This window comes from Spodoptera frugiperda, chromosome 12, assembly GCF_023101765.2.
Source record: "Spodoptera frugiperda isolate SF20-4 chromosome 12, AGI-APGP_CSIRO_Sfru_2.0, whole genome shotgun sequence".
NCBI classification, from domain to species: Eukaryota; Metazoa; Arthropoda; class Insecta; order Lepidoptera; family Noctuidae; genus Spodoptera; species Spodoptera frugiperda.
In genome coordinates this window covers 3,036,509-3,053,380 of record NC_064223.1, presented here as the reverse complement: position 1 = coordinate 3,053,380, position 16,872 = coordinate 3,036,509, and the positions used below count along the sequence as shown (strand labels likewise).

At 33.2% G+C, this 16,872-nt stretch overlaps 1 protein-coding gene across 4 annotated transcripts in view; it reads right to left on the bottom strand.

The window, feature by feature from the left end:
• LOC118263055 (aquaporin AQPAe.a) overlaps positions 1-16,872 on the bottom strand; it is an 83,526-nt gene that overhangs the window by 58,303 nt on the left and 8,351 nt on the right. For 2 of the 4 annotated variants that reach the window (XM_035574813.2, XM_035574814.2), the window contains exon 2: positions 8,953-9,033. The exons of the other annotated variants lie outside the window; for them this stretch is intronic. In XM_035574813.2, coding sequence (XP_035430706.1) covers positions 8,953-9,033 — 81 coding nt within the window. The remainder of the gene's footprint in view (positions 1-8,952; positions 9,034-16,872) is intronic. 4 annotated transcript variants of the gene reach the window in all.

Genomic DNA, 16,872 nt, shown 5'->3' with positions numbered 1-16,872 from the left:
AGTTTACATAATACTACAATTACAGATGTGGGTGTTAAATAAGAAACCTATCATTAACAAAGCACGGAGTAAATTGGAGAGAAATATATGTACAATGGAAGTACGGAGTTTGTCATTGACTATTCAATGAGAGTTTTGGATCGTGGAACAGATAAAATAAAAATATAATTGTAACCTAACATCACGCCCTTAGATCTTGAAGGGTTGGTAGAGAACGAACCTTAACGTAACAACCATTTTTTTTTTTCACATAAAGGAAAAAAACTCGACACTCCTTAGTCGGATGCTTTCGAGGTATTGTGTTTACAAATGAGACAGTAACATTTTACACTCACAGAAAGTGAAACAACTCTAGTGCTTTGTCACCAAGAATTTGTACGGCTACGTCAAGTGCCGCATCTACCCAAACTAATCTATGTAGTTGTTAAAATTTCATATAACAACAATGAAACATCTAGAAGACGCAATAACAGGCGTCGACCCCTTCATTAGCATGCCATTACGATTCAATCTCCGATACACGCCGAACAAAGAACCGCTAAAAACTAAAACAATGACAAATTACACGTACTGTAGCATCCTGTATACGAGCCGTGGATTATGTTGCTAACATAAGATCACTCTGTATATATGGTCAGTGATAATGTTTTTATTTGCTGTCCTGTTTTAAAAATAATATTAATTTGTCCGTAGGTAGACAAGTTTCATGATTTTTAAATAAGGAACAATGAGAATTACGGTATACTTCGATGAATAAAACTTAAAGGCATTGTCCTAAGAGGCTGGCTGGATAGATTAGGAATTCAGATTTAAAAACCTGAATTCGGATTCCGAATTATGCGAATATCGTTCTTGTATGTGTGCGCGTGTTTCAACATTTTGTATGAAAGATGAGCATACAAATTTTCGAATCTGTAAAAGGTCTTAGGTAGAATAATCTGGAAATCGTGTGTACAGCCAGTGTGGTCACAAAACGTAGGGAAACACCTAAATTGATTTGTGGTTGCCGAGATATCCCATAAAGGAATTATGAGATAAAACAAAAAAGAAATCGACCTAAACTTCGAAAATTTTCCTCAAACTAATAACTAAAGTTCCAAGAACAAAATATACCTACTGCGTCTTAGTTTCTCGAAACAAAAAAATAAAACTCCGTATCTTATACCCTCATTTACAAATACATTCTAAGAATGCAAAAAGCTTTAAAAGATTTCGCTGCACGCAAGATTGGACTTCCAAAACAACACATCAAATAAACCATGATAAACTTTATTGCTAACGTATTAGAGTTTAATGTTGCGTAAACATAAGTTAGGAGGCAGAAAATTGAAAGGTTTGTTTATATTTCTTTCTACTGATCGTCGGCTGATTACCGTTGGCACAGTCCTCAGTGGACTTTCCAGTACCACGTGTTAGAGCCAAGGTCAGTATAAAACACATGGTTGACTCTACAACGGTGACAGAAGACACGATTATAATTGTTACTCAGAAAATTCTAGGGCAAGCTAAAGATAGTATCGTTTTCTAAGATTTTCTTGTATTTGTCATCAACGTTTGTTGTTATTTTAGAGGTTTTCTTGGGAATAATTAGAGATGAACTAAGGGTTTAGATGTAGAATTTATAACAGAACTATTTAACAGAAATAGAGTTTGGCCCTCTATAGATTGAAATATAATCTTTATAAATAAAAATCAAATGTATGCGCTTTTTTTGAGAAGTGTAAATCATTCTACTACTTCTCCCGCCTTGGATGAGTGACAGTGTCAGATTCTCACTGACTGCCAACCCATTTCTACTCCTGCTTTTCGAGCCGGAGCCCCGGTAACCCGCTAAGTAGTCCGCAGCTCCGGAGAGTTGCATTTTTGACCAAAACCTGAACCGGAAAGTTTAAAAAGCTAAACTTACCACAGCATTAAGTATAAATATCTTGTGCTACATCAAATGCAAATACATATATACAATTCTAAGTATCATTAACGCATTCTACCGACGTGTCTCCGCTTAGCCTACATTTCCATTTCATTCATCGAATATTCATTCAACGGATTGCACATTATTAAATGTCTGTTCATTAACTGTTCCTTTATTTGCTTTGTATCTTTAAAATATCATGTGGATATCTATTTGTAGATATTTCTAGTATTTAGAGTTCAAAACAAAACTTTTTTCAATTAACTTGTTTGTGGATGTAAGCTTGTTTTTGTTGTATAAAAAAAGAAGATTCATAATTCGAATATAGAACGCTGTTCTACGGTTAGATGACGCCATATCGAACATCGACGTAGGTATAAAATTAAATGTCACTTTAAAAAGGTGACTATCGCATTTAGGCTACATAAAGCTGTTGTTTAAAAAACATACCACAAAAAGGTTTTAATTTATAGCAAAACACAAATCTTATTTGTCGGTGGTATTTCCGAACCAATACGACCTTCAAAGCTTGAAGTAAAGAGCATATTCCTTTTTAAAAGGCCGGCAACGCTCCTGTGACTCCTTTGGTCTAGCATCAGGTGAATCGTTTGCTCGTTTGCCAACTACTCCATTAAAAAATATAGAAGCGACTCGAAACCACTATCCTAATGAAACATCGATTCGTGTATTGTAAGTGTTCCTATTTATATAACAATCGCGAGAAAATCTTCAATTGTTCTTCAATAATTTCAAATTAATTCCGTTTGTTATCATTGTGATAATATGAGATTAACCATTTAATTAGTGTTTGTAATAAGTGAGAAGTTTTTCCTCACAATAGTCGGAGAATTCTTAAAGGCATCAATATTTTGAATTAATATCTCGATGTCATAAAATACTGCCGGCCATTGTCAAAAAAAACTTTATTAAATTAATTGGACGGTTTAATCACACTGTGATTATGTCACCCTCATAGGACCCTTAACAAAATATACACATTAACATAAAAGAACTTAATATCTATTAACAAAAGAATTTTAAATTAGTAAACACAATTTTCTAGCTTTATCTGACAATGATAGAGACAAAACACTGTTATATTTACCAAAATCATGATTAAATGTAGGAAATATTTGTTTTCTTTCAACTTCGCCCCGAACACAATCCGGTAGAATGTGCACATCTTCTACTACATTGCATACTGCACAGTTAGGCGACTCTTTAAAAAAAATAGGTAATTATTAATATACTTACATATATATACATTGAGGTAAATAGATAGTCTTCAAAAATGTGTTGGAATTTCTGAGCAGAGCCACATATTGAGACCATAAGTCATACACACTTTGGAACAAGCAAATAGCTTCACTAGAGGACTGACCGACAGACAGACGTTTTGTTGTGCCTTCGCAGTCTATTTGCAATAAATAATTTAGACTCTTGAGCCCACTATGCCCTCTAACTTTTGCAGGAAAATCATTCATGTTCATTCAGACCCGAGAAAAGAAAAGTGCTTAAACTAAATAATAAAAAAAGAGCAATTGACACACAACGTGCACAGAACTATAGCCTTAGTACGAATTTTCTTTACGTTTTAAGTAATTAAATTGAGAGTGCATTTGGCGCTCTGATTAGCCGGCTCGATAAACCAACCAATCAGATCGCCGAACGCGCTATCATTTCGATCCCCGAACACAACGTTTGAAATTCATACTAAGGGTACTCATATAAGTACGAGTACACACTCGTATTTTATAATCAGCAATAATTTTGATAGCATTCTATAATATTCGACACAAATATTTACATATCAGTAAGTAACGGATTACCCGCGGATTACATTAGTTAATCTACGTGATAACATACTTCCAGAATAAATCATATCGTTTTTAACCTAAAATCGTATTATTATATAGTTTCAAGGTAATCAGCATTTGTCACACTTTCTTGAAGGATGAAAGGTTACTTTGAATCCTTGATTAAATTGCTCAACATAATCAAGTAGGTATATTATTTTTATCTTTATTATTTTAGATTATAATGGTATGATACCTTTTTTTTTAAACGTTGCGCCACACTAGTGTCTACTACTACGTTTACTCTACTTACACTACATTTTCTTTTGTGTCGTGGGTGCATTTATAAACATACAAGTTCACATACACATCACACCTGGGTGTCTGAACCCAGAACAATAATTTGTGGATCACACAAACAGTTGCTCGAATCGAATCGAATGCGTGCGGGAATCGAACCCGAGACGCGTTGCGCGGCAGCCAGTTGCCCAGCCACCACACCAACCGTGCAGTCACTGATTTTAGTACCTAAAGAAGTCGCAGTTTTACTACTATTTAGAAACATACGTACTGTAACATTTTTTTTGTATAGATATGTTTTTCATATGTTGTTGTATAGATATGTTGGCAGTCATCATGTTTTTCTTTAGACCAAAGGTTATTGATAAAATCGTGAGTCTAACAAAAATACAATGAGTCATTCCTTCTTCCACGGGCCATTGGCCTGTTTTTTGTGGCCTGCAATACATCACATCGAGTGCTCCTATTAACCATGATATTACACTGTACTGACTAATACATTTTTTGTTATCAAATTAAAAATACACATCAAAAACGGCGCTTGCGATTACTACTTTGAATTTAGAATGATTAACCGTTAGCATGTCAATCATTCACGATAGATGTCGTCTTAGATTGGTAAATTAAATTTGATATTGTTGACAGTTGAATGGTTTGTCAAATGGAAATGTCGCATGGTAATTATTTGAGTCCAAGCTCCACTAGATATCTGAATAACTACTGATACGCGATAAAATATTAATTTGCGATTACCTAAACGACAATCTAAAACTATATTTATATAACTATACTTATATGTACATGTTTACTATTCCTACCAAAAAAAACAATGGCTGTCAAATATGTCAGGAATACGGAAAATGACATAATTAGTTTTACAGAACAAAATAAAGGAAACATTAAATTCAACAGGCCGTCAAATGCTCACATTGTCAGCCACGGAATAGAAAAAACTAGTTGTCAACTATATTGGCAGAGCGTCGTGCGTCTAAATAATAAAAAAAAAAAAACAGACGAAACGACAAATCAAATTCGGCTTCCATTTTTGAAATCATTAGAACGCCATTTGCTTTTCTGTATGCTTTTTAAAATTAAATCTCGGAATCGAATTTCAAATTGGCAATTTGTAGCGTACAACTACGCTGCGTGCTTACGCACGTAGTAATTACTTTACTATTTTAGTTTTATTTTTTACCATTGAGTGTTTCATAGCCAAAAATATACTACGGAAACTGGGTTTATTTATAAATCGAGTGAACCAATTGAAACAATAAACTCTAAATGACATAGAAACGTTAACACCCAGGATATATCACCCAGTTTAATCATTTCAGTGGGTGGTCCAGACAAGGATGTGTATAACTAGATTCATTCTACAAATGTGCCTAATATAACTAAAGGACAGAATTGGGTAGATTGTTGCGTAGGAGATGGGCACATACCATTTCCTTCAGCTATTTATAAACAATGACGAGTCAGTCATGATTTTTATTGATAAATGGGCAAAAACTGAGGCCTCAAGTGGGACAATCAATTACGAATTTGGTAAAGTACTGAGCAGCGACCAACTGCTACGCAAAGCAGCGAGCTAGCGAGCTTCTGAAGTCAAACTGAACAATTTCTGTGTCTCCTTATACGTAGTGTTTGGAGATATTCTTCTTTAACAAATTGACATAGGAGTAAATGTTGGGTCCTCTAAATAAATCATTTATAGAGCTACCACTTTAAATGTTTATTCTCTTATCATTTGATATAGTAGGCGTATTTACAAACACAAACCGACCATTACAAGATCCAAATGGAATGTCATATCATTTAGAAACCTTTCTTCCATACCTATCAACAAACACTAGGTTGTATAAATAATATTTAGATGCTATTGTCATCACAGGTCATCTGTCCTAGCTTGACGACATCTATCTTGCAAAAATACTCGTGACGTAATACCTTATATCACTAATCTTATAAAAAAAACACAACATATCATTAAAAGTACTAAGCTACATAGCGAAAGGGAAGCTTTCACATGTATGGGTAATCCTTTCACTCATCCATAAACCAAACAATGCTACTAACACTGCAAAATATATCATAAAACCAACTGCATGTAGTTTAGTTTCGTTTGTGCAGTTGCATTCGGTTCGAACTGTCAAACTCAATCGATAGTCCGAAAAAAAGATGGCCGCTTCAAGTTTTAGTCGTAATAGTATAATTGGTGATTAGAAAGTTATTTGTGTAATAATAACAACATAAGGAAGAAAAAGGAAGATTGTTACGTTTGTTTTTACCTGTTATGCTTTCAGACTCATAATTCTATTACTACTTGTCTAGCTTTTTACTCATTTTAGGGAACAGAGAGTAAAGTTTTTTAAGAAAAGGAGAATCCTCCGACCAGGCGAGGTTGTCATGCCCAGCGGATTTTCTGCCCAACTATTTCGTTTAACCTCTATCCATGTATATTCCCATGTAAACTTCATATGTACGATGTAGGATTTATGACATCGTTTCATTTATTTTTATGACATCATTTATTGGTCGATAGTCTATGTGCGTTTTCTGTCATACGTCACTCATAAATTCCGCCCTTAAAATCCAAGCCCTTTGCAGTCAAATAATGAAAAATGAATCTACTATTTTTTCCTTTACATCAAATGACATTCAAACGTCTTCTGCTATCACATACGTATATTTTGTATCTACTCTAAAAATCAACAAGAGATTAGATTCATTCTGGCACTTCTCCAGGAGTGAAAGTAATCAATTACTGTTGAATATGCAAATATATTTGTAGGTATTAAACGACTATGTAGTGTGTATCTGAGAGATAAACATCGAAACATTTTGTATAGAAATAACTTTCATATAAAATCCAATAATTATCGTTGTAATGTTGGTCAGTTTTCGTGTATTAATCTGCACGATTTCTTAAAAAGAAATTCTAATAAAAAAATCTATTTATAAAATAAACTACTTCAATCTCGCAACTACGCACGTATCAAAGCAAAGCTATAATTAGACAAACAGGTAATCATCACAATAGTAATTCATTTATAAGCAGATCCCGTAAATCTTTCCATGACTGTTCCATCTACCTTATAAGGCATTACAATTATTTACCCGCGTCCATTATGTACTTTATAATAAAATAAATTGTAGATATAAATCAATAATACGTAATTAGAGTCTACTGTATGACAGGCTAAGACATGTCTGTGGAGTTTTTACGACTAACTAACAAACAAGGTGACTTTTAATTTAATAATTAATTAGTAAGATAAAACTAATATAATTAACTAACAAACCCGCCGAACTCCGTTTCGTCACTAATGATTTTCCCTGTTTCCCTGCTTTTCTCTTGATTTTTTTTCCGAATTTTCACCGCGGAAATCGGTTTGTGTGTTCTGGAGTTATAGGGTCAGGAAGGAAAACCGACTTATTTTTATATTATAGATTAGGTGATTTCCACATGTTAAGAAATATCAGTTCTAAATTGACAAAAACGTGGCAAAATAAATAAAAAACACACTATATTTTATGATTCCATCTGTCAGCGCACAACAGACTGCACATAACACATTTGACAAATTACGCGGGAAAAATTAATGGCGGAAGATGACACATGACTTCCAGAAGATTCTCTGACAATATAAGTAGTTGTCAATGGAAAGAATAATTAATTAATTGTAATTAAAGTCAGTACGGGTAGTTTTATAACAACATCAGTCGTACGTATGTCATGTATCAGTTTTCCCAATGATATCATTGTTACTTACTTATATTTATATATGTGCTTATTTACGTAACTGTTGTACACAAACAACTTCGCTTTTGTAGTTTTATACTCTTTATTTTATGTTTATTTGATTTTCTTTAGAGCTTAGGGCGTTTTTATGTTCGCATTTACTGATGGCCTATTGCATTTTTCACTCTCATTTTATTTAATGTTAAATAAGTTATACCGAATTTGCGTTTTGTTACTATGGTATGAAGGTTAAATTTTTGTTACATTATAATGAGAAATATTCAACCTGTAAATAATTCAAACACCCTTACTCTAACAGGCACCCAGTACCAAACGGACATTCACAAAAATACCACCACAAAGAAAAAAAACGACATCACAAATATTTGTACCTATTCCAGAACGAAAATCAAACAACCTGTACCAGTACCTAAGTCAAGGTAAAAAAACATAGTTTTACCTAAGAAAAAAAAATAGACAAATAGTGACGTGCAAGCGACAAACATGACATGAAAAGCTTTTTTAACCATAAATAAGATAGTGAGGTGCACCAATGTAAAATGAAGTGCTGGCCCATGCTATAAACCTTTATAGTGGGGGTATACAGTAAAACGGGGTGAATAGAAATCAAAGCGTGGATAGAAATAAGAATGGGGTAAATAGATGTTATAGAACATTTTCATAACATTTATTCACCCCTCTTCCGTATTTATTCACACCTAAAATTCTATTCACTACGTTCTACGGCAATGTGCCAATAGGATAACCTATGGCTTATATGCTACTTTGATAGCACTACATCCTTTAAAGAGGTATCAGAGTGATGTAAAGAGGAGTTTGTGCAAAATGAATTTTCTTTGTGCAATTGTGCGACAATAAATAATGGTTTAGTTAATCCAAATTGATATTAAACATATTATTTGTACCTATTATTGGTATTAATGAACCAATAGTTAATAAGAAATATTATTGCAATACGTTTCTTTTCACGATGAGGAAATTCTTTCATGTTTTTTAAACCTAATAAATATTTTTTTAACATTTTCAATTTAACATTATTCTGTAGCTGCAACGAATCCTCTCCACATGCAAACCAATCCCTTAAAAGACTGCTAATAAAGTAGCGAGTTTCGAATTCTCAAATATACTGAATTCGTGACGTCACAGTGCAGTAAGCCCCTCATGCCATGCGTGGCGCTTACCCGGCACTGGCTTGGGGCCTCGTCCAACTGCTGCTGACGTCTCACCCTTGGCCTCAGCCGCGGCCTCACCGGATTCTACATCTGCAATCATACTACGGTGTGAATCACTCTAAGATAGAGAAGATCCCTATTAGAACTGAAGTTGAGTCAACTGGATAACACGAAAGAAACATTATGGATAATCCATCAGAAAAATATAGTATGCAGTCGTGTAGAGAAGTAAAAAAAAATAGTTTAATTCATTACGTAATTATTGACGACTAAAGACACAAACTGTCTATTAAAATAATAAAACATGGCTACTTTCTTTCACAAACGCAGACACATTAATGTAAATCAAGAGTTCATTAAGTACTCGAATTAAAATGCAATCGAGTCCAATTCGGTGTTAAAATAGAAAGTTAATGCAATAATAACAGTCTTCTAATGTGCGGAATTAATATATAATATCTATCTTCTGCGTTTAATACAAGTAATCCATCCGATACCAATCACCGGTTGTTGATAGTACCAGTTAATGGACAGACATTGCCATAATCGCCAGTGGCGCCGCTTAGTACGAACTAAACACGCAAATTTTACTCCAGTAAGCTACGATGCCCTTACACTACGTACAGGGAGTTACTTTATTAATGTATTCAATGATTGACTGCTCTACTTGAGATTAAACATATCAATCTTTCATTCAGTTCAATAATACGAATCAATATTGATTAATGTGAGCTAATCCAGTCAGAACTCGCGATAACTCGATTCAACCATTACGATTATCTCCCGAAATGAACTAAACTTCAGATTTTGGTACTTCAATCTTCATTTGAATGATTTCATTAGGCATACTCCATTAGATTGCGGTATGTGGTTTGTTTCCTCTTGTACCTGAGATAATTTGTTCAATTATATTTACGTAGACAAGCTCAACCCTGTGATTTTGAGCGATCAAAATCATATAAACGTGCTAGTATGAAGAGTATTGAAGCTTTATGAACAAATGTTTTAGATAAAGTAAGAAAAAGGTTAGTTTTACCTACATTATACATGAACGTGACTGTCATTACAATCATTAGATCTTATTTTTCTCGAGAGCAATTAAGTGCTAGAAGCATCTAAAAATCGTTACTTAAGTCTCACCGTCACCGGTCAGCGCACACGCAGCGGCGGGATTCCCAACCATTATTAATTAGCCAAAATTACAGACTTAAACAATTCCAAATAAAACACTGCATCATTATGAATGATTATTTTTATTTTGTAATGACTTGCGCCGTACATTAGCGGTAACCCTAACTAATTTGAACGTACTTACATTTTAGGTTTTTTCCAAAGCAATTATTTACGGGTCAAAAATAAAATCTAAAAGTGTTGTAGGTAATGCGTGCAGTAATGTTCGGCGGTTTCCTTTTAGTGTATTATTTGTCTTGAAAATATAATACCTAGAACTTCAGAATAACCTACTTTGTTTCAGTAAAAAATGCTTAATCTATATGGTTACCGTCAGAATGTTAATTATCTTTCCGAAGAAAATTCACTCCGAGATCAAATAAAAACAAAAATGATGGTGATAGGTGATAGGTACCGGAGCTGCAGACAACTTAATTGATTACCGGGTGGTTTTTAGGCAGTAAGAATCTGACACTCCTTCTCACCTCACCTACGGCTGGAGAAGTCATTGTATGATTTTCCCCGTTCAATAAAAGCGGTAGGTAGCACTAATAACACACGCCATCAAGTCTCTGGTTAAATCATTTATATTTTTTGTGCCCCAAAACCCTACTCAACCATTTTGATTAAATTAATTTCGTACGTCATTATATTGTCCTAAGTTTAACAATAACAAAAACGCGTATCAATCATGAAAAATAATATGTCGACACACAATTTGCTATTATATTTCAGTAATTATATCTAATGAGTTTGTTTTGACGTATCTGACATTCCAATCTTTTTGCAGTTAGAAAAACAAACTATTGTTCGCGTCTTTTGTTTTTTTTTAGGTTATGTCCCTGTTGTCGTAGCAGATATAGGTAAGATAGTATTCACATAGACCCACACATTCCAAAACCAATCTTATTACATTGTATTTAGGTAAACAATTTCACTATTTCAATGTTATCAGTCGACATTTCGCAATTCATGTAAAACATGTATATCTGATATGATAGGGAATCAAAATGTAGTAATTATTAAAAGGATTATTTGTGTTTTCTTTGTGATAGATAACAGTTGAATGTTATTCATATATTCGTCAAAGAGTTTATTAGACTAATAGTAAGGACTGTAGATGATCCAGAAACCTCAAAAAGGCTGTCCTTTTTAAAATGAATAGAATATGTCTGTACCTATTCTTTTCATTTTAGGCTCTTTTAAACAACATATTAGCCAATTAGTTGTAAGTAATTGTAATAGGAACTAGCGGACTAACCGGGGCTTCGGCTCGAAAAGTAGGAGTAGGAACGGGGTGGTTTTTAGTCAGTAAGTGACCACACTCCCTCTCGTCCTGCCCAGGGCGGGAGAAGAAATCATTGGATCATTTCCTTCCCTTAAAAAAAATGTACATAGGTACATACTACGAATGCTGATACATAAATAAATAATAAACTATTCGAATTTAGAAGACGATCTAAAGAGATGCTACCAGAGAAAAAATAGATACCCTTCAGTATCTAAATCGCATGCAATGCCGTCACAGAATAAAACCAATACCTTCTACCATACAGACTAAAGTACTTTACTATTAAAATCACGACTAAACAGTCTAGCCATAAGAAGTTTATTTCGCATAAGGAAGATTGTTTCAAATAGAATTCATTGACGAAACACATTCGATCAATTGGAATCCGAATATATTTGTACTTCAAGATCACACGGAAGATGGGACAGAAGTAATTGATTGGCATCGTTGATTATTTTGTCCTGTGTATTGTTTTACAGTAAAGTAATATGTATCTCTGTATATAAACATCAATTGCTATCCGTTGGTCTCGCCTCGGTAAAACTCGAGAACGGCTAGACCGATTTGGTAAATTTTGGTCTTGAATTATTGGTTGAAGTCCAGGGAAGGTTTGAAAGGTTAGTAAAAGACGTTTGAGGCGTTACGAAGTTTGCCAGGCCAGCTAGTTATAATTATAAAACAAAATCATATTGGTCGCACCATTTGGTGGTCATGAAAGATCAATTAAAACAATCAACAAATCAATCAATTGCAGAATCAAAATAATCACCATTTTCCGAAACATTTGCCTAAAAAGCAGCTCTTAAAACACTTAAATACCTACTAACTAAACAATTGACAATTGAATGTATCACATACCGGTGTTAATTGAACTCGTAGAATTCACGAACAAAGTCGCTCCGGGAAGATCACACGATATTGTATTAATTTTCATTTTACCTTTACAACAAAACCCTTAACTAGACCAACCCTTACTAGTAAACCTTTTGGAAACCATCATGCCTTGTATTCAATTTACTTGGCCATGTAAACAAACCTCGTTCTTTGCCTACCCACTTATGTATTTAAATATTTGTTCAACCACTGACTTAAGCAGTTACTGTAAGGATTACAATGTATGCTTACCTTAATATGTAATACTGTACACACTAGAAATAAGTCGGGCATAAACTATTTTATGGGCCATTTCTGTTTAAATATAATATTAGAATTGATTTAGTTGTTTGTTACTTTGTTTTAAGAATATGTGAATATGTTACTAGCTTATGCCAGCGGTTTCGCCCGCATTACCGTATTTTTTTATTATGTATATTATCTAAAGTATGTGACACACTTTTGTCACGATTTACAGGAAAATTAATTATCTCGCACAGATTGTGCATGTTACAATTACAACTTAAAATTCAATAGTAATCACACGTGTTAAAGTGCGAAACGTTCCTTAGTCTGAAAAATACTATACTGAAAATCGGATCAAAATCGGTTTATCCAAACGCGTAGACACATAAACATGCATACATACAAGTAAAACTAAGAACATCTTTTTTTTAACGCGGCTAATAACTGCTAATAAGTAACAATCAGTCCGATACGAAACCAGTTAATTATAAAACCATCGCGTTACTCGCATGATCTTTGAGTAATTACAATAGCTGATTGGCTACACTCCATCACTTGGTACTAACTAGCATTACCTGTCATGAAGTAAGCAGTCGTAACGTCCAATGTCGCAAGCAGACAGGTACCTATTGTTCTAACGTCACCAATGAAAGGACTTTTGACAGACAAGTCTACTCATATACTTCGGAAGATGTGGAGTGCGTGGTTTATGGAGAATGCTATTGTTCCAAGCTATTACACGAGGCATGTTAAAACAAATAAGACTAATAACTGTAGATCAAGGACATATTCATATTAACAGCCTATCAACGGCCACTGTTGACCAAAGGCCTGTTCTTGCATGGCGATGCTTTGAGCATTAATAACCACGCTTGTTCAATGCGGGTGGTGATTTCAAACTTATAATTTGCAATTATAAGCTCATGGTTCTTAACGATGTTTACCCTCACCCTTGGTCAGTGGTGTCTAAATAAGTTTAGAAAGTATATATAACCCGGATAAAGTCATATTTGCCGTCCGTAGGGTTCAACCCGCACCCACATGCGTGAGAAGCGTGCGTCTCAAACCTCCGAGCCACCACGACTATAGGGTACAAAATTAAGGGACATAATAAGGGACTAATAAGTACACAGTTACGAAACTTGGATAAATAATCTGATAACAACTATGGCCATGATGTTATGTCTTGTTATATAAGTAGGAAATAGCTACTAAGATAAAATAATGTTATATTAGCTACTACACGCCACTCTATCTAATTTATATTTTCATACATATACATAGTTGCTAAGCGATTACCTAATCATATTCAGATTACGATAGACAATAATCCATTTAAAATTCGTTGATAAAATTCACGTATTCTGTTCTTAGATATCATATAAAGATAAATTTTATAGGTATGTACTAGTATAAAATTGTTTCAAGAAAAACTTCGATAAAACGTTTATCTCTGAACTATTTGCTGATTACTGCCGTATAAAATAATAAATTTAATGTTATTTATTTTGTTTCAGAGAAATTTAGGGTGCCTATAAGAATTTCATTTCTATAAAGCCTTTAATCGCCTGTATATTTCCATGTCCCTACCGCACATGCATGATTGTTTTCGTTCTATTCACACGATTGCTCTTCCTTATTTAGTGTAGATATAATTTTTTCGATTTGTAGCCGCGTACAAGATGTGCAGTAGTTAATATTTAACTAGGTGCTTAAAGGGTTAAGTAGGTACTTTGAAGCGATAAGATAGTTAATCCCAAAATTGTTATTCCCCGAATGTTACTATTAGATTATTTATAAGAACTTTTTGACTACTGAACAGGGTCGTATGACAATATCTGTGTTAAAACTGAAGTGTCATCAGACTTCGAACTAAAATTAAACTCGATTAAGGAAAACAGAAATTAAAAAGCTAAATATACATTTTACACAATCCTTAGCCAATACGTACGAGATATATAGGACCAATAACAAAATAAAACAGGGTTTCTTAATAAAGTTTTCCTGTATATATTTGTCCTGTTTACAATGAAACGTTTGATTTATTTCTAGAGTTATACAAAGACATTAAATATTAAAAATAACCCAAAGGAAGTTGTCCATGTTTCCGTTGTAAAACACCAATGTGACGACGTTCTGTCATCTTTAAATAGTACTTATATTTTACGTCCATGAAGTATTATGTATTCCCACAAAACTAATCTCGATTCCTCCACGATTGAAGTCACGACTTTATACCGATTTCTCGGTAATCGAGTCGAAAATAAGCAAAAATAATCGGTTTGAATGTCAAACGGTTAAACAAACAGATGCACATGAAACATTTAAAATGATATAAGTAGGGTGAGGACGTGACCTATATTTAAAGTATAATTTTAGATTTTCTTGTTTATTTTTGTGACAATTTTTACTACTTACGTGTATAATTGTAACAGGCATATGTATATAATAGTGGTTCACATATTATGTGCACCTAAATTATGAATGTGTATATTAAGTATTCAGATAAATATTAGGTATATTATGGTCATAATTTGAAATACGTTAAGATTTGGGTCTACTCATAGATCATAAATAAGATGGGTAAATATCGAATAGTTACCTATAACTTTGTGTTGAGAACAGCGGTCACACGAATGACACATAGAAAATGTATGATACCTAAAGATACCTATTTAAATTTTCGATCTTAGTCCATATTATATTATACAATACACTTATATGTTTATAAAAAGTATTGGGTAAGTTTAGTTGGGTAAGTAAAATAAAAATGAAAATTCTGCTACGATTTTCACAGAACAATGTAAGGATCGTAGCAATTGGCGTTCCATAGTCTCTGCATACCCCCATGGGAGACAGGTGTAAGGTTATGTATGTATATGTATGATTATCACATAAAAACACTTGATTCTTTACTCAATGATAAAGTAGACATATCATTAGAATGCACTTCCTAAGTTCTAGCATAATTAATGATAACATTGTTTTACAAGTCTTAGGGAACTGTCCAGAGGTTTGTTTAAGATAGCAACCGTCCATTATATTAATATTTATGTAATATATTATGTATATAATAGTTTGTTATGTTAATATTACGTCTATATTCGTGCTTCACGTGTGGACATAGCATTTAGTAGGATCTTAGTAGATACCTACATGACAAGCAAAGTATATAGGTTTTATATTTTTGAGATAAAAGGAAAAATATTATGAAGTAGGTATATTTTAGTATCGTCATTGCGGTTTGTTAGTAATCCAGAGGTTGATGCAATTTGCAATTTTTGAATGCATACAAATTTTGAAAACCTAATGCCTTGTACTTAATATAAATTTGCATTTCGACAAAGACCCAATGAGAAGGTAACATAAATTTTCATAAATAAACTTTATCGGTAAAATAGATTTGTAAGAGTGGTCTGTCATCTACATTATACATATAACACCACATAACAACAGCTAAAAAAATTAAGACACTAACTTAATCCCCATACTGATATATTTATATACATATCAGAAATTCCTTTTAAAATTATTTTACACTATTGATATATCAACTATTGTTACTGTAGAACTTTTTAATTCTAAAAATATTTGATTAGGATCAATATTGAGTTGGTTTAGCTAGAGTAGCGGTTTACCGACAATAGTTATAGTTTAAACGGTAATAAATAGATTATAATCTATGTATATATGATAATAATGAGAGGATAAATTGTAACGGACTGTATTATGAACAATAACAATTAAATTCAGTCTCTATTATCGTTATATTTAATGTCTATTGTTTTATTTTATTTAAAACAACTATATTAAACTTATGCTTATCATAATAAGGACTGGTATACCTGCTATAGTGTTATAAGAGAAATAAAAATAACTAGAGACCAGATTTTATATATGTAAATAACAGAAGACTGGCAATTTCTTTAGTCAGAAGATAAGCATTGCCATTCAACGTGGCAATGCGGCTAGTCTTCTGGGAACGTTACTAGTGACAGTGATGCGGACGAGTACATCGACGCCTTTTTTATTTATTTTAGTTTTAAGTTATAGTAAGTTGCAAATAACATATTTATACGAAACAATATATTTCGTAATACATATTATTTATACAATACTATAGGCGTATAACAGTTTTTCTTAATACTTTATCAAAATCAAACAAATTATGTCGAGTGCCACTCTACTACTTATTACATCACAGACAAGTTGTTTTATATCTATCAATGTATTGTTTGTTTTAGATAATTAATATACAGGCTACTGTATAAGAGGGGCTACATGTGCTTACATGTAATCCCTCTCTTCAAAACAATAGGGTAATAAAATTGATTTTCCTTCTCAAGAGA